Source organism: Coffea arabica, chromosome 11e, assembly GCF_036785885.1.
Source record: "Coffea arabica cultivar ET-39 chromosome 11e, Coffea Arabica ET-39 HiFi, whole genome shotgun sequence".
NCBI classification, from domain to species: domain Eukaryota; kingdom Viridiplantae; phylum Streptophyta; class Magnoliopsida; order Gentianales; family Rubiaceae; genus Coffea; species Coffea arabica.
In genome coordinates this window covers 52,844,588-52,867,256 of record NC_092331.1, presented here as the reverse complement: position 1 = coordinate 52,867,256, position 22,669 = coordinate 52,844,588, and the positions used below count along the sequence as shown (strand labels likewise).

Here is a 22,669-nt window from a genome sequence, read left to right as displayed (position 1 = left end):
TGTCTAGTTATAAAATCAAAGTCAACAGGCTAAATACTCTCTCTGCAATTAGACATTAGATCAACATAATGCAAATTTTACAAGTAAAAGCTACTCGCATGTATGGCTACGGGACTGAAATCCTGATATCATACCAATTAAGAAACGTGTTGATGACACATGATTTGGGTCAGTAAAGTATTGAGAGAAGCAATCAAACAATCAGAAAGACAGTCAGAATTGCAAGTTCAAGTTCCCAATAGGCAAAAGCCACAGAAATTAGTAATCAGATTCCAAGAATCATAAAACCCCCAAAACTCAGCAGCCAAATTAATTCATTAGCATCAATCAAATCAAATGTAACCCTAATCAGGTAAGAACAAACTAAAACAAAAGCAACCCACAAAAATTCATTCAAATCCAACTTCAAGAATCTACACCAGTAACTCTAGACAATTTTTCAAAGGAAAAGGGAGGGAAAAAAACTAATAAGAGACTATCATACCTCTGGAAATACTTAAGGAGTCTTCACCCTTGTTGGAGATGCTGTTGCAGGAACGGGGATGAGATGTCGCTGGATTGGTTTGCCGAAGAAGGGATTGGTTTGCCTATGAGATGTCGCTGGAGATCGTCTTTTATCGCTGCCGCAGAAGGGATCGTCTTTTATCGATGGTTTTCCGTTGAAGGCTGTGAAAGAAGTCTGATTTTACTAAAGGAATCGGTGTAACTTATTTTTCATCAGAAATCATTTTCCCAAATTAAATTGCGTCCAAACAGTGGAATGTTTGGAAAAAATGTTTTCCGTCCAATTAAACGGACCTTACTCCTGTATATTCGAGCCGGAATTGATTAAAAGCTATTATCACTTTACTTTACCGTACCATTAAATCAATTTAACGAGTTAAAGACCTTTAATCATGTATATTTTCCCGCAACTGGAGCTAGGATTGATTAAAGGTTATTATCATTTTATTTCTCTTTAATGTTTGGTACCACTATCAATTTCTCTCTTAACATTATTATCTTTTAGTCGTTTTACTCCAAAATTAACGATCAAACTTAACGAAATTTGTTAATTGAAGTGAAAGACATATTTAGCTCTTAAAATTACTATCTCTTTACTCTCATAAACTATAGCCTCGTTATCTCTTTACTCTCATAAACTATCTCTTTACTCTCATAAACTATCTCTTTAAAAGATCGATGCATTCTAACTTCCTTTCGGATGCATTTGTTAGATGCAGAAGATTTGGATCGAACATCTGATCGAGTGTTGGACACAAAGAATTCATATTAGGCGTCCGATAGTTCCAACGACTAGTTTATCAACAACTAATTTTTTGATTGTTGGAAAGGCTTTTAGGGCAAAATTTCACCACCTACAAATACCCTCAAATATGAGAAGAAGAGGGAATTTTGCCTACACAAAATACAAGTTTTCAAGTGTGATATTTATATAGAAATATACTTTGATTATTGTATAGGTATGGAAAAATTTGAGTTTATAAGTTTTTTCAAAGAGGAGAAGTAAAACCCTTATGAAGGTGACCCTCACTTATAAAGTAGTTCTCAATTAATTGGATGAACTTTCAATTTGTAGTTAGTTGGTGGTTAGTTATGAGAGTTGTAAAACTCTTTGGATTAACTAATGATTTTTAGGGTAATGGAATGAGCTTTCACTTGTACAAGTTGGTTATTGTCATCATTAACTGAAGAAACTACTTAGCTAATTCAACTTCAAGTTTAAAAGAAGTTTTGGAGTTTGATTGCTTTGCAATCCTTTTACTTTATTGCTCTCTTTTGTTATTTGTTTGTGTGGTTTAATTTGCTTATATCTCTTGTTATTATGTGTGCTTGAGTGCTTATTTACTTAAGTTATTTTTGTTGAATAATTGAGTAAAAATTTGGCCTTTACTTGCTTTAATGTTTTCAACCTAATTCACCCCCCTTAGATTGCTTTGGACCTAATATAAGCTATTCAGAATTACCAAATTTGGTTTTCATACAAACTTTTACAAGAATTCTATTGGCCAAATATGTTCATCGTCATTTTTATGATTAACTAGCCACATATTTATAATGAAGATATAAATTCTTGTTCTAAAATTTTATAAATCAACAAAAAGGAAAAAAAAACGAAGAAGATCCTAGGTGGGAGGACTAATTAACCTTCTAGTTCCTAAAAGTCAAAATTTTGATAGCAATAGAAGTTTTAGATTGGAAAAGTGTGATGAATGTTAAAGTATTAGCTCAATGTAGTCTTAGTGTTAGTTCAAAATTTAACCTCTAACATGATACATAAGGTTTAGGGTCTTGTCCTTTGTTGGCATTTTAGACAGTAATTCTAAATAACTAGGTTCACTACATTGTATTTTAGAATTGAGTATTAAAATGCCAATAAAACATAGAACTGTAATTCCAAGAAACTATCTACCTTTCTTTGTAGTTCCTTTGATCCATATCAAGTGAAAGCTTGGTGATTAATTAGATAGTTCAACAGAGCTTTTTCAGTCTCATTCTGCAATAAATGATTCAAAATTGCTCTCATGACTTTATTTGTTAGTTATGTGAGAAGTAACTTATGAAGAGATATTCTTTGTGTATGGCTATGTATGAATGTAAGTTGTTCAAGAATCTTGTCTATCCTCCTCAATTTGGGGTTGATCCAATTGTTAGAGATGCAAGGGAATAAATGTCTAGTTAGAGGGGAATATTTATACCTCTATGCGCTACTGAAATATTCCCAAATATACTGTCAATAAGTTACTGTTCAGTTGGGAGATTAGATGCCGAATTATGGATTTCTTTCTAAATCTTGTGTACTTTATAAGGGTTCTCTCCTTCACTTCTATTTGATGATTTTGAGATATAAAGCAAAAAAAAAAAAAAAAGAAAAAATTGCATTTGTAAATCAACTAATTACAAATTACCATATAAATTAAATCATTTATGAGTTTTGATCTTAACCATCTAATCATCTAAGGGTAGCAAAATTTTTAGTTAAATATTGGGGAATTAACTAAAAATAGCACAAGAAGTATTTTTCCCAAATAAATGAGGAAACTCATGGGGTGAGGACTTATGTTTTTCCAAAATAAGGAATTTTTAAAATTTTTTCCCATGAAATTCTTGAATAATTCAAGTCTCTTACAACTTTTGATTCTGGATCTACTTGTCTTTAAATCCAAAATCTCCAACTTATAGTTCCGTCCCTCTTATCATTCAACCTAACCCTCATCTGATTATAAATATATACTAATACATATATCACATTTTAGATTTGTGTAACTTCGATGCTGTTGATTAAGAATTATATCAACCATTCAAAAGTAAATTGGGACAACATATTCTTTTACAATTTTGAGAGAAACGTCAAATACTAGATTTAAAAATTGAATATGATGGTATTTGAGAAGATATATGTAAGTAAAATCAATGCTTCCACAACAATAATTTAAAAGATTCATAATTTGACTATTATGGATAGATTTTCACTTGGAAGGTAAAAAAAAATAGTTTGCCTTTTTTACAAAAAAAAAAAGTTACTTTTAGAAATCTAGGTACAAAACTATTATTTTTGTTGTTTTCTTTGTGACTACTCCACAATCCACTCTCCAAGTAGCAAATGAGTAGCCTGGACCTTGAAAGTTTCATTCATTTTTTCCTCTAGCCAAATTACCTACAACAAGTAGCATTGAGACCAAACAACTGTTACATTAACAGTTTGCAGTACACATGTAGATCATTTCAATGAACGAACACCACTTCTGCCGAAAAAGTTGAGAAAAAAGAAACCATTAGGAGTCTTAAGTTAGATTGTTATATTTCGTTAAAAAGTATAAAAACATGAAGGAGTTCCAGAAAGAAACAACGCTAGTAAGTTTCCTTACAATTTGGCAACATTGAATCAAATAGGTAGCCTGATGTCTTGATAGATTGACTATTGGAGGGAGAGAGAGAACTTATAGGAGGCTTAGTGGATGGAACATGGGCTTAATGTTCAACATATATTGCAGTCTTTTTTTTTTTTTTTCTAGTGGAAGAGGAGCTAGAGAGATGGTAGTGTGGAGTGACCGGTAGTGATAAAGGAATGGAGATGGTAGAGGTAATTTTGAACTTAAAAAATAATCCAGGAGGATGGTTTAGGATATTCACACCATTTTTTTTGCTTATCTCATTTGAGGTTTTGTTACCTAAAAAGTAAAAGTAAGGGAGATAAATATAATTTTTTAAATTTGAGGAGAGCTACCTGTAATTGTGTAAAGCTTTAGGGGAGGTTTGTGAAATTTACCCTAATTCTATGGATGAAATAAAAGTGAAAACATATGACAAATGACAGTGATGTTGGGTTGGGTGAGCTTGGGTGGGATGGATTTAACGGTTGGGCTTAAGTAAATAGCCATTAGACTATTTAATCATGGGTTATTATCACTTTACCCCCTTAAACTATATAACTACTGTCAATTTACTTCTTAACGTTATCTTTTAGCCACTTCATCCCCATAAATAATTCATCTCAACATGTTAAGAATTTTTGGACAGAAATACCCCTTTATTCTATAGCATTATCACATTGTTATTATCACTTTTTCTCTTGAAATTATAGTGATACAATCGCTTTAATTCCTAACATTATTTTCTAAATATTTTATCTCATCGATAATTTAACTAGTATGGTAAAAAATTTTAAATATATTTTTCTTTTTTATATGTAATTAAAAATAAAAAGTTGGAATGATTATTCTTCCTTATTTTTCACTTTAAGAGATCTTTTTCTCAAAAATTATTTTCACACTTATTAATACTAGAAAAAGAAAAGGAGATAGGAAAGAAGGAGACAGAAAATTAGATTTTGGAAGGAAAGAAAACAAAATAGAGTCTAACATTATCGTATTATTTTAAGATTGTTGGGATTATGATTGGAATTTGATGGTAAATAGAAAAGTGAAATAATTTTAAAATAATAAAAGTATTTAATTCTTTCTTATTTTTATTTTTTTAAAAAAGAATTGAGTTCTTCTCTCTCTCTCTCTCTCTCTCTCGCTCTCTATCTCTCTCTCCCCCCTCACCCTCCCTCTCCCCATCTTTCTATTTTTTTAATATTAATAAGATTGTCAAGAAAAAAGAGATTAACACTTTGACTTTTTTCTTGATAATAAAAGGAGAAGAGTCACTCTAAATTTTTTTATCGTTTTTCTAAAGTTCTTTAACTCGCTAAGTTGGTTTAATGGCGAGGTAAATTGCCTAATACATAACTCCAGGGGGTAAATTGATAACGAGGCTATAGTTTATGAGAGTAAAGAGATAGTAATTTTAAGAGCTAAATATGTCTTTTACTTCAATTAACAAATTTCGTTAAGTTTGATCGTTAATTTTGGAGTAAAACGACTAAAAGATAATAATGTTAAGAGAGAAATTGATAGTGGTACCAAACATTAAAGAGAAATAAAATGATAATAACCTTTAATCAATCCTAGCTCCAGTTGCGGGAAAATATACATGATTAAAGGTCTTTAACTCGTTAAATTGATTTAATGGTACGGTAAAGTAAAGTGATAATAGCTTTTAATCAATTCCGGCTCGAATATACAGGAGTAAGGTCCGTTTAATTGGACGGAAAACATTTTTTCCAAACATTCCACTGTTTGGACGCAATTTAATTTGGGAAAATGATTTCTGATGAAAAATAAGTTACACCGATTCCTTTAGTAAAATCAGACTTCTTTCACAGCCTTCAACGGAAAACCATCGATAAAAGACGATCCCTTCTGCGGCAGCGATAAAAGACGATCTCCAGCGACATCTCATAGGCAAACCAATCCCTTCTTCGGCAAACCATCTCCAGCGACATCTCATCCCCGTTCCCGCAACAACATCTCTAACAAGGGTGAAGACTCCTTAAGTATTTCCAGAGGTATGATAGTCTCTTATTAGTTTTTTTCCCTCCCTTTTCCTTTGAAAAATTGTCTAGAGTTACTGGTGTAGATTCTTGAAGTTGGATTTGAATGAATTTTTGTGGGTTGCTTTTGTTTTAGTTTGTTCTTACCTGATTAGGGTTACATTTGATTTGATTGATGCTAATGAATTAATTTGGCTGCTGAGTTTTGGGGGTTTTATGATTCTTGGAATCTGATTACTAATTTCTGTGGCTTTTACCTATTGGGAACTTGAACTTGCAATTTTGACTGTCTTTCTGGTTGTTTGATTGCTTCTCTCAATACTTTACTGACCCAAATCCTGTGTCATCAACACGTTTCTTAATTGGTATGATATCAGGATTTCAGTCCCGTAGCCATACATGCGAGTAGCTTTTACTTGTAAAATTTGCATTATGTTGATCTAATGTCTAATTGCAGAGAGAGTATTTAGCCTGTTGACTTTGAATTTATAACTAGACATACACTAAAAATTGTTCGCCTTCAACTCCCCATTTATTTGCGGGACCAAATGAAAATGTTGAGGCAAAAGGTCATTTGTCCAAAGACCCTTATAAGGTTTGCCAATTTCACCAAGTTGAAACCTCTTCAATTTGACGGGAACATAGACAAAGATAACAAGAAACCCTTCATTCAAAGGAATCCAGGCTCTAAATTCTTCAACTTATTCATGTCTTCTTTGAAACCTGAAACAGCATGTTCTTGCAAACACACAGAAAGTTTACAACCATCCTTTTCCCCTTCATTTGCTGAAGAATAGGGCAAAAAGAAACGGGGCTCAACGCTTCCAAGCAGGTTTCTTGACAGAGGAAAAACTGTAACAGGACCTCCCCAACCAAAGTCCACTGTGGATGGCCTAAGTGTCTCCAATCAGTAATTCCACTCACCTTTGCTCCTACTGTGGTCCCTTCATGATAATTTAGCTCCTGAAAATCGATAAATGATCGAACATATTCATCAGATACATTGTATTTGCTCTTGTTGATCAATTCTGCTGTTTTATATATCGGTTGATCGACATGGTCTTCAGCCTTGGTCAGAATTCCCCAGTATCCTGCTGGTAGTGGTGGCTTGACTAGCTTTCTTATGTTGATTGCATATGCAAACTTCACTTTCTCATCAGAAGGGATCCCAGAAGCCTTAACTCTGTTTCACGAATTAAAGATCAAGTCAAGGGTAGGGACAGAATCAATTTTTGTGAAAATACATTTATATGGTCATGTAATCATGAAAATCATCCTAACAAAAATTTGTAGCTTTTTGATATAACCTCCAACATCACGTGTGCTTCCAAAATATATTCATTTGTCATTCCTTTCATTATAATTCAAAGTGGAGTGATTCTCTTACTGGTAGTATTCAATTATTTTTCTCTGTCTTTTTTTTTTAATCTGTGCTAACTTCAAGCTATGTGCCGAATTGCTTGACAAGTCTTGACCCAGTGATTTTGATGCTATTATTGTTGATCTTCTTAGCATGCAGGTAAACGGGGTTGAAGGTGCAATTGGAGGTTAATATTGCAACTGTAAGGAATGAAACTCCTGTTATAAGCATGTATTTATGAACTCATAATAGTCTATGACAATTGTCATATAGCTTACTATATTAAATCCTTTTCCTGCTGTGATTAATAAATGAATTACTCGTTGATGTAGTCTCAGTGATAATACATATAATTGCTTTATTTTGTTAGGAAAACTCTTGTGTGTTTGTTACACTTCATTGCGCGAGTAGTAATTCTGTTGGTCAACTTATAGCTAGGTTCTACAGGTTGTATGAAGTTGCACATACTTTCAGGTTGACAAATCTGATTTGAATTTGGATCCATTGCTCTCTGGACACGTGTCTGTTGCTCCATTAATGTCTTCTTTTTTTGGAAAAAGAGTCAAGAGTACTTGATCAGGTCTCAAGCAGAAGACAAATGATACAATTTCTCTACCATGTGATGGCAGCAAGCATCGTTTATTGCCATGAATTTATTTGAGAGAGCAAGTTTAGAGATGATGACTACATTAGAGGGATGTTGAGGGGGTGTGAAGGAACTAGGGAGAAGAAGGGAGAGCTATGATGTGAGATAGATTGTAGATGCTTATCTGATTTCTGTTATGTGCTATTGTGTTGTTAAAATCTTGAGTGTTGTCTCTTTTGTTTTACTTTTTGACTTATTTCATCCCTTTGCAGTGCTGCAGGGTGTCTTTTTGTTGATACTTAGCCTATGCACTGATCTGTTGGTGGTTTATGTCATTTTTCTTTAATATTCTGATATACGTTTCTTTTGGATAATATGACCTGCAGTTTCCATTTGGTTGAAATATCTTTGGGTCCGTTTGGATTCCTTTTTTTTGCACCTGTTTTTGAAAAACTGTTTTTCACATTCCAAATGCTACAGTAAATGTGTATTTCAAAAACAATTCCAAAAACACCCATATCCAAACATTATATCAAAAACAACTCCAAATATACAAATTTAATATGTATATTTCAAATTGTATATTTCAATTATCTATATTATACATATATTATATTAATATAAATTGAAATATACAAATTGAAAATTATATATTTATATGTTATATATTTATATATTATATATTATATAAATATTTATATACATTAATATTATACATAGTATAATATACATAATATGTAATATTGTATACATAATATCAAAAACAACTCCAAATATACAAATTTAATATGTATATTTCAAATTGTATATTTCAATTATCTATATTATATATATATTATATTAATATAAATTGAAATATACAAATTGAAAATTATATATTTATATATTATATATTATATAAATATTTATATACATTAATATTATATATAATATAATATAATATACATAATATAATATACATAATATGTAATATTGTATACATAAATGTATAAATATTTATACATAATATATTATGTACATTGTCTTATAATATATACATTATTAATGTACTTTCATTATTATGTACATTATTGTGTATAATAATGTATAATGTTATGTATAATATATAATATGTATAATAATGTTATGTATAATATATAATATGTATAATAATGTTATGTATAATATATAATATACATAATATGCAATAATGTATAAATGTATATTATGTATATTATATTATATTATATATATACAATATTATGTATATTATACAAATTGAAAATTTTATATTATATATTTATATATTATATATTGTATAAATATTTATATAATGAAATATACAATAAATATTACAAATTGAAATATTATATAAACACCATATTTATTAATATTCAAATATTTATAATTAATATTAATGTATATTATATATATTAAATATTTATAAATAATATATTTATATATTTATTTATTCATATTATATATAATTTATTTATTTAATATATATTTTTATATATTTATATAAAATATATATATATTATAAAATTATATATAATATAATATATATTATATTATATATATTATACATTTATATAAATGTACATTTATACATAATATATATATTTATGTATACTTATAATATACATTTATATTATGTATTATATATAATATAATACCTTTATAATACATTTATACATTTATATAATATTCATTTATAATTTATATATTTATAATAATATACACTTATACATTTCTAAATATATTTATATTATGTATTATATATAATATAATACATTTATATATTTTTGTATAAATATATAAATATATTTATTTATATATTTATATAAATGTATTATAAATGCATAAATATGTATTTATATAAAAATATATAATTTTTACATTTATATAATATTCATTTATAAGTTATACATTTATAATAATATACATTTATACATTTATAAATATATTTATATTATGTATTATGTATAATATAATACATTTATAATATATTGATATATTTTTATATAAATATATAAATATATTTATTTATAAATATTTATAAATGTATTATAAATGCATAAATGTATATAAATATAAAAATATATAAATTATAAATTATAAAAATACTCAAAGATATGTTTTAAAAATACCTCTAAAAATAATCCAAAAAACATCTATAGTAAAACAACTCAAAAAATAACTAATCCAAACGGACTTGTATTTCAAAAACGAAATGCTACAGTGTTGTTTTTGAAAAACAACCCCAAGAACAGCTAATCCAAACGGATCCTTTATTTATTGAAATTTTAAGCTGCTTTCTGGTAGTTATAGGAGTTCATTAGCACTGAGGTTCTTAGCTTAAAAGAATAACTGTTGAATAATGAATCATTATACGATTCAAATTATGAGCTAATTCATTGTGATTATTTACAAGTTCAATTGATTCGCACTAAAAATGATAATATGATTATAATGGATAGAAACTAAAAACAACTTGTAATGAGAGGAATGTTTTAAGAATAGGAAATATTGCAACATATCAACAAATACTAAAAAAGGAAGTCAGAAAATATTTTCACTGACAAACCAAATACCAGAAAATTATGAAAAAAAGGAATTTGGAAAATATTTTCACTAAGGGTATGTTTGGTTCCCCATGAAATTGGGGTTTAGAATTGGAATTGGGGCTCCAATTCTAATTCTGTTGTTTGGATTATGCTCCAATTGAAGAATTAGAATTCAATTTGAATTCTATGGGAGTCCAATTCCATGAATTGAATTCTTTACCGGACCAAAAGAATTTTAATTCCAATTTCACAACTAAACCATAAGAAATGGATATACACGCGAATCTAACATGGGTAAAAAATTAAAAGCGGGTCAAATATACAAGCATCCCTCTCTCCTATTCTAATTCACCATTTTTTCTCAGCCGCAAGTGCTCCTGCTCTCCACCATCGCTTCTACCTCTGCCCTAACATTTTGCCGCTTCCACCATCGTTTCCCCTATCGCTCTTCGTTTCAGCCATCCCTCTGCCCTTCGCTTCTCCTGCCACGCATCCACCCATCATCTTGCCAATCGCAAGACTAATCTGAGTGCTCTCTCCTTACCCCTGCCTAATTTTCTCGAATTGGGTTCTTCAGTCTTGAAGGTAATATCTCCTAAGAATTTGCACTGAAATTTGACGTTTTCTTACAAAGCACTGCCTAACCCTTGAGTGCCAGATATTAATTCTAGTAATGGTTCTTGACTTTGGTTTTACAGCCCAGCAATGGCTCAGAACCTACAGTTGGAAAGACCCTTGTTAAGGACGGAGGTCTATTTTTTTATAGAAACTTGGTACTGGATTGGTGTATGAGCAGCATGTTCAATCTTCTTTTTATTGAAGTATTGACATTTTTAGAGCGTAAGCCCCACGTACAACCTTGTTATCATGCAATTTTTGTTCCTAATATACTATATAGTAAAGAAGTCCATGTCTTAATTTTGTGGTGTCAACTTAATGTCAGCTCTAGGAGATAATAAAGCTGTTATTCTTGAGGATGATGAGCAAAACAAGGATAGACGGCAAGTTGCATCACATCCTAGAGGTTTGTGGTCTATTCAACTCCAGCCTTTTGCATATGCAACTCAAAGATAAATACTCTGTATCCCTTGATAAAATAAGTTCAGACTTTAGACAAGGTTTGAAACGTGATATATACATTTTCCCAAGATTCAATATAAAGTTTAGTACTCAATTAGCGCTTAAATTTAATGGATTCTAAAAGTACAAAAGGAGGAAGAAATAAAGAATCTAAAATGCACCAAAGGAGGGAGGAAATGGAGAAAGAAAGAATCTACCGACAGAAAGAAAATGGAGTAAAGAAAATTGAGGTTATTGACATTCAACAAGGGAACTTATTTCATCCTAAAGCTGCATTCTGGTGATTTAATTACTACTTCTGCTGAAGTCTTTAGTAGTGGATGCAATTTTAGTCAAGTTAATGAACTTGTATTTGTCACAGTTGATGGATTCAAATAAGCTGTGGTGTGATTGTTCTCAACAAGACCACAATTTTGGTTTGTTCAAGAAGCGATGGACCATTTTGAGAGATGTATCGTTTTTTTGATGTTAAGACTCATGTCATGATAATTAATGTCATGATAATTAGTGCTCAGCAAGTTGTGAGAATATATGATCTTCAGCATTCTTTGCAAAAGGTCGAAGAAGCTCTCTTGCAGGGACTAGAGCAACTTCACTTGTGCAGATAATTTTCTCTTTAAAAATCAACGAATTGCACAAGATGAGATATTTATGGTTTGTTGGTAACAAGTGATGCAGGTTTTTGTTCAAAACTGTTCTTGAAGTTTTGGGTCAAACGTGTCTGCATGAAAAGGCATGTTAATGTGGTCTTGTTAAGAGATACTTTAGACTTCATAGTTTCTTGTTTTTATTTTGTGAATAGTTACTTTCTTGTTCATCATTGTCCAGAAACTTTACTTACATACACAACGAACTTTATCTTGTTGTCTTACATACCCCAATTAGTTTTGTATCTAATATAATTTAATTAAGAATAAAGGAAACAAGAGTAATACTATATTTTTATTTTGTAGAAAAGGAACTAATTGGTTTTTTTCTTTAAAGCTTTAATAACAATTGGTTAAATGCAAGAAAAAATAAATTATTAAAGGCATTAATTGATTTTTTCCTTGAAACTTTAGTAAGAATTAGCTAAATGTTTAAAAAATTATTCCATACGAAAAAGAAAAAAAGAAAATTTTTATGTAAGCAAATGTTAGATGGAAACAATTCTAATTCTTAATGAATTCTTCTCGCATCCAAACAAAGAATTTGGAATTCCAAATGAATTCTATATCAATTCTATGCATTTCCCAAACAAAAGAATTCCAACGTTTTGGAATTCCAATTCCTAGAATTCTAATTCTATAGAATTTCAATTCCAATTCAATTCCAATTCTGTAGAACCAAACGTACCCTAAGTAACCAAACACCAGAATATTATGGAGAAGGAAGTGATTTTCCAGGAAAATGACTTCGATATGAAAGATATTTTCAGTCCAACCAAACGGACCCTAAGGCTTTTGGCTTTTCCTTTGCAGAGTTCAATTAGCGCTTGGGTGGAGAGCAGAATGGAGGAGGGCGAGGGTGCTGGGGTTGTAGGTAGCAGCAGTGAGTTCCATGCAGATGAGCATCCTATGGAATTGGAATCACAATTGGAAGAAGAACATGAAGTCGATGATGAAGGAGAAGGCACTACTGCTAACACTATGGCTAATATTGAAGAAGAAGATGATGATGATGAGGATGAAGAGGAAGAAGGGTATAAATTCAGGTTCAGTGATGACATGGATCCTCTGGCTTTTGCCAAAGAGGACGCATCTGGGCTCCAGCCTTACGAACAATTCCAGCGCCTGGAGCACGACTATGAAGCTTTGGCTGCCAAAAAGCGCAAGGCCCGTCTCCAAGCCATACCCCAAGGGTACCCTCTCTCTCTCCTTCTGACTATTTGCTAATCAAAAGCAACTTGCACTATTTCTTCAAGTCCTTTGAATGAGTATTGCTAATAATACCAGAGGAAAAAGATAGCTCCTCTATTAGCGCGACCAATTCTTCAAATTTTTACAACGTAGGTCGCTCTTATTTAGTTCCGTCTTCTTGTTATTGTGATTTTGATTGAAAATTCATCGTTTGTTTCCTATCAAGAGCTTCATGCAAATTGTGTTCTGTTTGCTTCAATAAGACATGTTTAATAAATTTTGGAAACAATCAAGTCATCCGGCTGTTGATTTTGCTGAGGTTATAGAAGATTGCTTCTCTTGTTGTTGTTGTTGATGGAACTAAATAAGGGCGACCTACATTGTAAAAATTTGAAAGAATTGGTCGCGCTAATAGAGGAGCTATCTTTTTCCTCTGGTTTTATTGAAGATTTTGCTGAGGTTATAGAAGTTTACACACACTGGCATATATATATATTTGCAGTTTGACTTTGTTGTTTCTGTATCTCGTTTCTTTTGAATGTGCTACCTGGTTACTTCTTAACAGCTTCATTTAGCTGTCTTTGATCAGATGATCTAGCCTTTTTCTTCATTGCTTTATTTTTTGGAATCTTGGCGAGTTTCCAATTTTGAGTGGGTCGTAATGGTGATTTAGCTTTCTTTTGTCTCCAGCTAAAACCTGATATTGCCATGGCATTGCTGGGTCTCTTAGATGGCCTACCTAGGGAGGTAGAGAGTAAGTGTGGCTTTGTTTGAGTCTCCTATGTCAATTTTTGGTATCAGTAAGGTGGCATCTACTCACTGAAAACAATTGAACCATTGTGAAACTGTCTGTTCTCATTGTAATTTTTTGCACATAAAGGAATTAATGTTTTCTTATGTACCTAAAGAAGGAAAGAAAAATGAATTTTTTGGCATGTGATTTAATACTTCCCATTGGAATCCCCTTAAAAGTTTTTTCTTTTTCTCAAGTTTCCAACTTTTTTGCTCAATGCTCTGCTGATATTATGTTCTTTTCGTTTCTTTCATTGGTGGTGTGGCAGGGAAGTACCTGCAGCTAAAAAACCACGGCAACGACAAGAGGATGTTTCTGGTGCAACCATGGAAGAAATAATGGAACTCATGAATTATGGCTCTAGAAGAAGATCCAGGAAGGTATGGTATTCATGCATGTTCACTTTTTTCCACCATAGCTTTGTGCTTTCACCAATTTTTGCTCTTGCACTTGTGGCTAAGTTGGAGGATTTCGAGCTTAACTAGTCTAGACAATTTCAAAATCATGTCTTTTTCTTGTAACATTGTGCTGCATTCATGCATCTGCTTTATTATGAATGCATTGACTAAAAAAAAATAATTTCGCATTGAAAATACAACTTATGATTAACTTTTTGCACTAGCCAAGATGCACTGTGAAACCTAAAGGCTTAGTTTTCATGCTTCAATGTGGTAGGTATGACCTTTCAGTTGATGAAAAGGACGTGTCTTTTCATGTTGTTTCACTCTTGTAATGTGTTCAATAAAGTACAACGCCATATCTATGCAACCATGTTTTGGATTCACCCACGTAATTCTCTTTAATATAGTTCCTTTTTTTCATTTTTTTGGGGAAAAAATTACTCTTGTTGGTTCCTTTTCCAGTTTTCATTTTGAGTAAGATTTTTCTTGACCTTGCAACCTCGTCGGTGACAAAGTGATTGGCAATCCTGTGAAATGACCCCCTCCTTTTTGGCTGTTTCTTTGTTCTTTTGGACTTATATTAAAGAGCTTTTACAAGGATATGATAATTGGAGAACAGCTGTTTTAATAGATTGAGTTCAATTTTACCATAGTTGATAATGCTTCCTTTTTTTTGGGTTTCTTTGATCAGATTGTAGACGAATGGAATCTGAGCCATAGATATTCCTTTAACTGTTGAGTGACTTTTGCCGTGGACCTGTGGACTTGTTTTTTTAATTTTTTGCTCATTTTGCTCACCCGTGGCCCAAACATAATCTAGTCCGATTTTGGTAATGCTTAAGATTTTGAGAAACCAGCAAGAATGCGGCCAAGCAGCTTCCCTACATATGCAGTCTGATATCTGTCACCATTATATCAAAAGCAGCAGGAACAAGGCCAGCAGCTTGGCTCTCATGTTCTCCGTCAAGTATTTTAGTTATAAGCATTGCTGCCATCGTGAAAGGAAACTTCTATTGATAAAGATTTCTTAGAATAGTTAGTACCTTAACGTTTATATTCTGGGTGTTTCAGGGGAGCATATTCTGTTTCTGGTGCCACCTCAAACCATTGGTCTTCATATGCTTCATTTATTTATTTTAACTCATGTCTTGAGTGGACATATGTAAGTCTTTTCATAATGCATATATAGGAATTAATCCATGAAAACCTGGGTAAGAGCACACTAGCTAGTACCAAGTCTTTTGGGACTCACTCTAATTCATTATCAACACCTAAAACAAAAATATCACTGGACCTTGTCTCTACCAAATTGAAAGTCACAACTCAGACTAGTGTAAGTAACTTTTTTATCCATCTTTATTTGAGTAATTTGACAGTGTTTCAAGATGGAGATGGTTGCAAAAACCATTTTAATCTGTAGGAGACCTTTCTAAGAAGCTATCTTTCTCTTGTTTTTCCTGCCAAGCAGCCCAACACCTTAGCGAGATACCCAGCTTGAGGCAAAGACTGAGGAAAAGAAATTTGAGAGCCACATTCACATTCCTGATCTTTTTTTTCTCTGTTCATGACATTTTTTTTTGGCTTTGCGGACAAATAAAATTGGTTGGATTCATATTTAAGTTTTTTAAGGTTTTTTTTGTTGCATTATCTTCTGAAGTTTTATGCTACCCTATTTTTTTTTGGTTTTGGGACATTTTGCAAACTGCTTGTTTTTTACCTTGTGCAGTCCAAGAGAAGAGGTCGACGAAAGGGATCAAGGAATAAAGTCAGTCCTGAAGTGACTCGAAAACTTGGTGATGCTACTCTTCATTATGCCCATGGCCGCTATGGAGAGGTATGGCCTTAGCTTGCCTTATTTGTCATTCTGTAGGGCAATCTTTACTTGATTTACCATTTGGTTTTAACTATATCCATGCAAATTACTGCTATGGAAGGCATGGTGGTGACCATTCCTTAATTGTCTCTCTTTTTGGGTAAATTTCAGTTTGTTTACCATTTGCTTTGACTGGATATCTTGCATTTTGTTATTCATGGGCATCTACAATGATGTTGGCTGAAGAACTATTTCTTCATAAGGAATGCAAAATTACAGATCTATTCACTTTGTTAGCCTGCTTTGCAAAGTGTTGGTCCTCTCCTTTGAGTGAATAAGTTTCTTGCAGTTTGAATGCATTGACTTTGTTCTGGATATATGAGAATTAAGTCTTGTGCTAAGTCAGACCTTTTGTATTGAGGATCTAGTTATAATGGTTATAAAAAATAGCATATTTAGTTTTCTTTTAGGCACAGTGAAGTAACTGTACAAGCTCAGTAAAAGCCGAGTTATTTCTTATGAAGTTTTACTCGCACTTTTTGAGAAATTCAATACGATGGTCACTTTTTGTCTTCACATAGCACTTTATGTTAATTAGAACTGGTCGGAATCTCATTTTGACTTGGGCATTTTCTGGTTGTGTGCTTGGAATCTTTAGAAGGGCAATGTCTATAATGGTTGTTTTTGGTTATCAATTTTCTTGTTCATTGTAGATTTTCTGAGCTTGTAGGCCATAGGGATGTTTTATGAAGTGATTCGTCTTTCTCCCAATCTTCCTGATCCATATCATAGGCTTGGGCTCATCTATAATGAGATGGGTGATAAGAAGAGAGCCTTGGATTTCTACATGATTGCTGCCCATTTAACCCCAAAGGATGCATCTCTGTGGAAGCTTCTTGTGACATGGTCCGTAGAACAAGGTGATACAGGACAAGCCAGGTACTGCCTTTCTAAAGCAATAACAGCAGATCCTGAAGATATCAATTTGCGGTTTCACCGTGCATCTCTTTATGTTGAGTTGGGTGATTATTTGAAAGCTGCTGATTCATATGAGCAAATTTCACAGCTCTGTCCCGACAATGTAAAGGTACTACAGACTGCGGCCCAGCTGTATAAAAAATGTGGCCAATCTGAGCGTGCAGTCACTGTACTGGAAAGCTATCTCAGAAATTATTGCAAGGAACCTGATTTAAATGTGGTTGATATATTGGCTTCACTACACATGGAAGGCAATGCACATCATAAAGCCCTCGAGCATATTGAGCATGCACAGCAGGTTTACTGCTCTGGGAAAGAGATGCCATTATGTCTACGCACAAAAGCTGGAATATGTCATATTCACCTTGGAAACTTGGTAAAAGCAGAAGCTCTTTTCAATGTTTTGAGACATGAGAATTTACATGATCATCGCCAGTTGATTATTCAGATTGGAGATTCACTAATGAATCACGGGCATTATGAATCTGCAGTAGAATACTATATGATGTTGGTAGGAGATGATGTTAAGAACAATGGTTGCCTGTATCTGAAAATTGCTGAGTGTTGCTGTTGTCTGGGGAAACGATTGCAATCAATTGGTTACTTCTACAGAGCTTTAGACAAACTTGAGAATAGTGTTGATGCTCGGCTGGCTTTGTCATCACTTCTTCTTGAAGAAAATAAAGATGATGAAGCCATTTCTGTTCTATGTCCTCCTAAAGAATCAGAATCACTATTTAACTTGAACCTAAATGCAGCAAAACCATGGTGGCTTAATGGGAAGATAAAGTTGAAGCTTTCTCAAATCTATAAAGCTAAAGGATTGTTAGAGGCATTTGTAGATGTTTTTTTTCCTGTGGTTCGCGAGACATTGTTTCTTGAGACTATACAACAAAAGGTCAGGCCAAGGAAGAAGCTATCAAAAAGTGTTCTTTCTGAACGGATAAAAATACTTGATCATGTTAGGACTGATACTGTGTTTCATGGATTTAGACCTGTAGCTTCAGCATCAGATCTGTCTAGAGCGTCCAGAGCAAAAAAGTTACTAAAAAAGAAGGAAGCAAAAAGAGCTGCTGCTCTGGCTGCTGGAATTGAGTGGATAAGTGATGATTCAGAGGATGAATCTCCCCAACAAGCGCCAAGAGAGCTTCCTCTTCCAAACCTTATAAGAGATGCAGAACATCATCATCTCATTATAGAATTATGCAAATCACTAGCATCCTTGAAAAAGTATTGGGAAGCATTGAAAATCATCAATTTAACTCTGAAATTGGCCTCCAATGTTTTGTCTGTTGAAAGGAACGAAGAGCTTAGAACTCTGGGAGCCCAAATAGCATACACTATTGCTGATCCTGCTCACGGCTTTGAATATGCACGCTATATTGTTGATCAACGTCCTTATAGCTTTTCTGCATGGAACTGCTATTACAAAGTAATGTCAAAACTGGACAGTCGATATTCAAAGCATAACAAGTTTTTGCACACCATGCGAACCAAGCACAAAAGTTGTGTACCACTCACTCTCATTTTCGGGCACCAGTTTACCATGATCAGCCAGCATCAAGCAGCTGTTCGGGAATATTTGGAAGCTTACAAGCTGATGCCAGATATTCCCTTGGTCAATCTTTGTGCTGGAACTGCATTGATAAACTTGGCCCTAGGTCACAGACTTCAAAACAAACATCAGTCTGTGGCCCAAGGATTGGCATTTCTTTACAATAATTTACAGCTTTGCAGATATAGTCAGGAAGCACTGTATAATATAGCTCGAGCATATCATCATGTCGGTCTTGTTTCTCTTGCTGCTTTAAACTATGAAAAGGTTCTTACAATGCATGAAAGTGATTGCCCCATGCCAAACCTTCCAAATGAGAAACCAGATGGTCTGGCTTCTCCAAAGTCAGGCTACTGTGATCTTCGTCGGGAAGCAGCTTACAACTTGCATCTGATCTACAAGAAAAGTGGAGCAATTGATCTTGCCAGGCAAATCTTGAAAGATCATTGTGTCATATGACTGAATAAAGTATTCCCTGTAATGCAATTTCTTGTTTATGGAAAAGCCACATTTGATATGTCTTGCTTTGATTAGCAACACAGACATTTAACCTTAGAAATGGTAATTGTCTGTGTTTGCAAAGTATGTCTTTTGTTGTCCAAGTGCAGAGAAACACTGAATTCTTGAATCTTGGCAGGAAAGTAAAACGGTTATAGGTAATTTCAGTTAGTTCTTTGGCTACTTGCAACACAAATAAGCGGCTGAAAATCTAAACCTTGCAATTGCAAACTCCCTTCAGCATCTACTTCTAAAATTTTGAATCTTTTTGATTCAAAAAATTTGGACGGCGAAGATTGCTTTTGATTGAGATGTTCAGGCTGATCAGACAGTGATAAGCTATAGACCTGGAGGTGGAAGCTGAGGTGGCAGCAGTCTGATTGGTCCTCATTTTGAACCCTCTTCAATCAATAACAACGATGCCAGTTCTTCTAATCTCCTTTTTTCCAGCCTCATGGCAGCGCCCGCTCCACTCTCCTCGTTCATGTCTAATTGTCATCTGTTTAAAAATTACATATCAGGTCTTGGGTTTTGTGGTTTCTGTCCATGTTTACCTCAATTATCTAGCTGTTCATTGCTTCAAGATTGGATTTTTGGTATGTAAAAGTACTGGTTTTTTCGTTTGTTTTTTCTGGGCTTATCGAGTTTTAGTTAGTATGTTAAATTTTTGATGAATTTATGCCTAGTTCTTAGATAATTTGGTGAACAGATTAGAAAATTTTGGGATTTTTATGGTTTGGTGTGTAAGTGAAGCTGTTTGGTGCTGATTCTGTATTTCGTTTTGTAGATTTTAGTTTAGTTTTGGGTTTAGTGCTAATTTTTTGGTTTTGCATTTTTAAGAAAAAGTTTTGCAGCTGATTATGGAAGTTTGAGTCTTGTTCTTGCTGGTTTTGATTGTTAAATTTTTGAATTTTGAGGTTTGGGGGACTTACTAGTGCAGGAAACATGGTAGCAGTTGTGTTATTGGAAATTAACATGGCCAGTTGTACGTGTGAAAAAATGTATAATCACATAGATATGTGCACAATGTATTTGTGGAAATTTGTTTTCTGCTTAATGTTTGGCAGGATATTTGTTTTTAAGAATGTCATTTTTCATTTTCTGCATTATGTTAGGCAAGGTATTTTTTTCCAAGGATGTTGTTTTGTGCATTATGTTCGGCAAGGAATTTGTTTTCCAAGAAGCATGTGTTTTCGCCTCTGTATCAAGTAAAACAGATAATGTGGTTGGATCATGGAAATCTTGTTCATTTATGTGTATGGAACCTTTCTTTTAGCACAGTTGAAGATGTGTTTATACGTAAATGACAGTTCTAAGGTGATTAAAAATTCTTGATTTTTGCAGCAGCACTGGGATGCAAGCCATTTATGTAGCTTATTGGCTTCTCTTCTTGCTTGAGAATAGTCTTGATTTGAGAAAGATGATATTGATTCCTTGATGAAGCTGATATTAATGTGCTTAGCTGGAGTTTTACGGGCCAAAATTTAATTGTTGAGTTCTCAACTTATTTTTTTCATTCCTCAAAATCAGTGTTTTCTCCTCAGACAATTTGGTTTGGGTACTCGATTCTTTTCTGAAAACATTCTTGGGGTGCTAATTATGGTATGCCCCTCTGTAATTCCTCTGCTTTCTTTGCTGGATAAAACCACACAGCTTTTGTTTCTCAACAGCGTGTATTGCTATTGATATATCATTGTATGTAGTTACCCTTGCCGAGCCTGTGAGGGAACTGATTAAAATGTTCCTAATTCTTGGTAGTGCATTTAAGATGTGTATCTGCTGTAAATATGGAGATAACATGAGTAGGCTTCCGGTGGGTGTTTAACGAGTATCTTGTAGCCCATAAATTGCCCTACATACATGAAAGCTCCAGTAGATTGTTTTAAGGAGTAAAAAATGATGCTCCTTTTGAGGCCTGGCCTCCTCAAAATTGTGGTTTTCGTTTTCCTTATAATGATGAATATTGAGATCGCCGTGCTGTCTATCTAATCGCCACCTGCCACTCTGTATGCACTTGATTTCGTTACGACTTGGTGGTGAACAGCTGTGATCTCACTTTTTTACTTTTGCATCCAAGGATAGTTTGCAAAGGACTCTGCATGCATTTGAATTATTTTCTATTTTAAAATGGGGCAGTTGCATGGAACTTCTGCACCATTGGTTGAATATATAATGATATGTGATGTTTATTTTTTTCCGGTCGAAATGTTAAACCAACTTAATGCCCTAGTTTTTAGGTTGTAATGGACTTAGCAACCATTTTGTTAATTGCATAATCATGTAATACTCAATACTCAATCGTCACCCTTGTTTGTTAGGTCCATATTCTTACTTGTTCCATTGGGCTATTTTTGCTCTAGCTGATTTTTCCAATCTGTTCTTAATTTTCTATTGTATACTGGAGACACTCTCTTTGGGGTAGGGAACATATTCAATATACCAGGGACCAGCTGCTGCAGTTGGGAGAAGTATTCTTACCACATTGTTCCTTTGTTTTATTCTCAGTAATAAATATTCGGTTGGAGTTTGAAATATTTCAAAGTGTTGACAATGGCGAAATAGGTTTTACATTAAATACATCTTGTGTATTTAAGATGAGTATTGATCATTTGTCCCAGTATCAATCTTGATACTTGTGAAAATTGTATGATACAACTCAGTCACTTTCAGGTGAAGTGGTATACAATTTATGTCGTCTGTTGTACACTTGAATAGGATTGGATTTTTTATTTTAGCTAGATTAGATAGTAACTATTCTGTTCATGGTAGGAAGAAGCATAGTTCAGAAATTTGTTCTTTTATTTATCTGGCAGATTATCTACCAGACTAGCATATCTGTTGTTTACTTGATTGTGATTCACGGTTAAGAATCAAGACTCTTTTCTTTTGCTATTGAACTTCTTCATGTGGACTGTCTCGGACTGTGAAAATGTGTGTAGTTAGCCACCAGAAAAGGATGATTTTTGAAACTTCTGTTAAAGCTTTGAATGTATCTGATTGGGCTGTTTATCTTGGGGGTGGTCAGCATTGCAGAAAACATTCTGAAAGTCAAAAGAGAAGTTGCAGCTGAATTTTTTGGTGAAGATCCAAGCTGGAGTCACGTGGGAATCCTCTTGTCCTGTTATTGCCCTGGTTCTTTTTATAAACTCTTGTAGCTGTATTTTTGTTAGAAGTTCTTGTCATCTCTTAAGCTATCTCTCTTTGGAGCAGAAAGCATTAACAGAAGCCAACGATGCAAAAGTTGAAGATAATACATTGTTTAAAGATGGTCAAGATGAAGAGGCATTGTCTAAGTATGATATTGCTTTACCAGCTGTGTCCAGTATATCCAAATCTGTTGAAT

The 22,669-nt window shown here is 33.2% G+C and overlaps 1 protein-coding gene and 1 non-coding gene across 5 annotated transcripts; both read left to right on the top strand.

Moving 5' to 3' along the window:
• The first annotated feature begins 10,388 nt into the window (after window positions 1–10,388).
• LOC140003951 (uncharacterized) lies at window positions 10,389–19,525 on the top strand. Of its 4 annotated transcripts, XM_072072883.1 has the most exons (7): window positions 10,389–10,955; window positions 11,069–11,210; window positions 11,314–11,394; window positions 12,911–13,290; window positions 14,350–14,461; window positions 16,209–16,316; window positions 17,026–19,525. In XM_072072883.1, the coding sequence occupies exons 3-7, from the start codon at window positions 11,347–11,349 to the stop codon at window positions 19,285–19,287; spliced, it is 2,910 nt and encodes a 969-aa protein (XP_071928984.1). In that variant the 5' UTR covers window positions 10,389–10,955; window positions 11,069–11,210; window positions 11,314–11,346; the 3' UTR covers window positions 19,288–19,525. The 4 variants fall into 4 exon arrangements, with proteins under 4 accessions (XP_071928984.1, XP_071928985.1, XP_071928986.1 ...); XM_072072884.1 differs by lacking the exon at window positions 11,314–11,394 and having other exon boundaries at window positions 10,698–10,955; XM_072072885.1 differs by lacking the exons at window positions 11,069–11,210; window positions 11,314–11,394 and having other exon boundaries at window positions 10,698–10,955.
• A 1,562-nt stretch (window positions 19,526–21,087) lies between these two features.
• Window positions 21,088–21,190, top strand: LOC140026314 (small nucleolar RNA snoR103). Its single transcript, XR_011830259.1, has one exon. It is a non-coding gene; the product is annotated as a small nucleolar RNA snoR103 (small nucleolar RNA).
• Window positions 21,191–22,669: the final 1,479 nt, after the last annotated feature.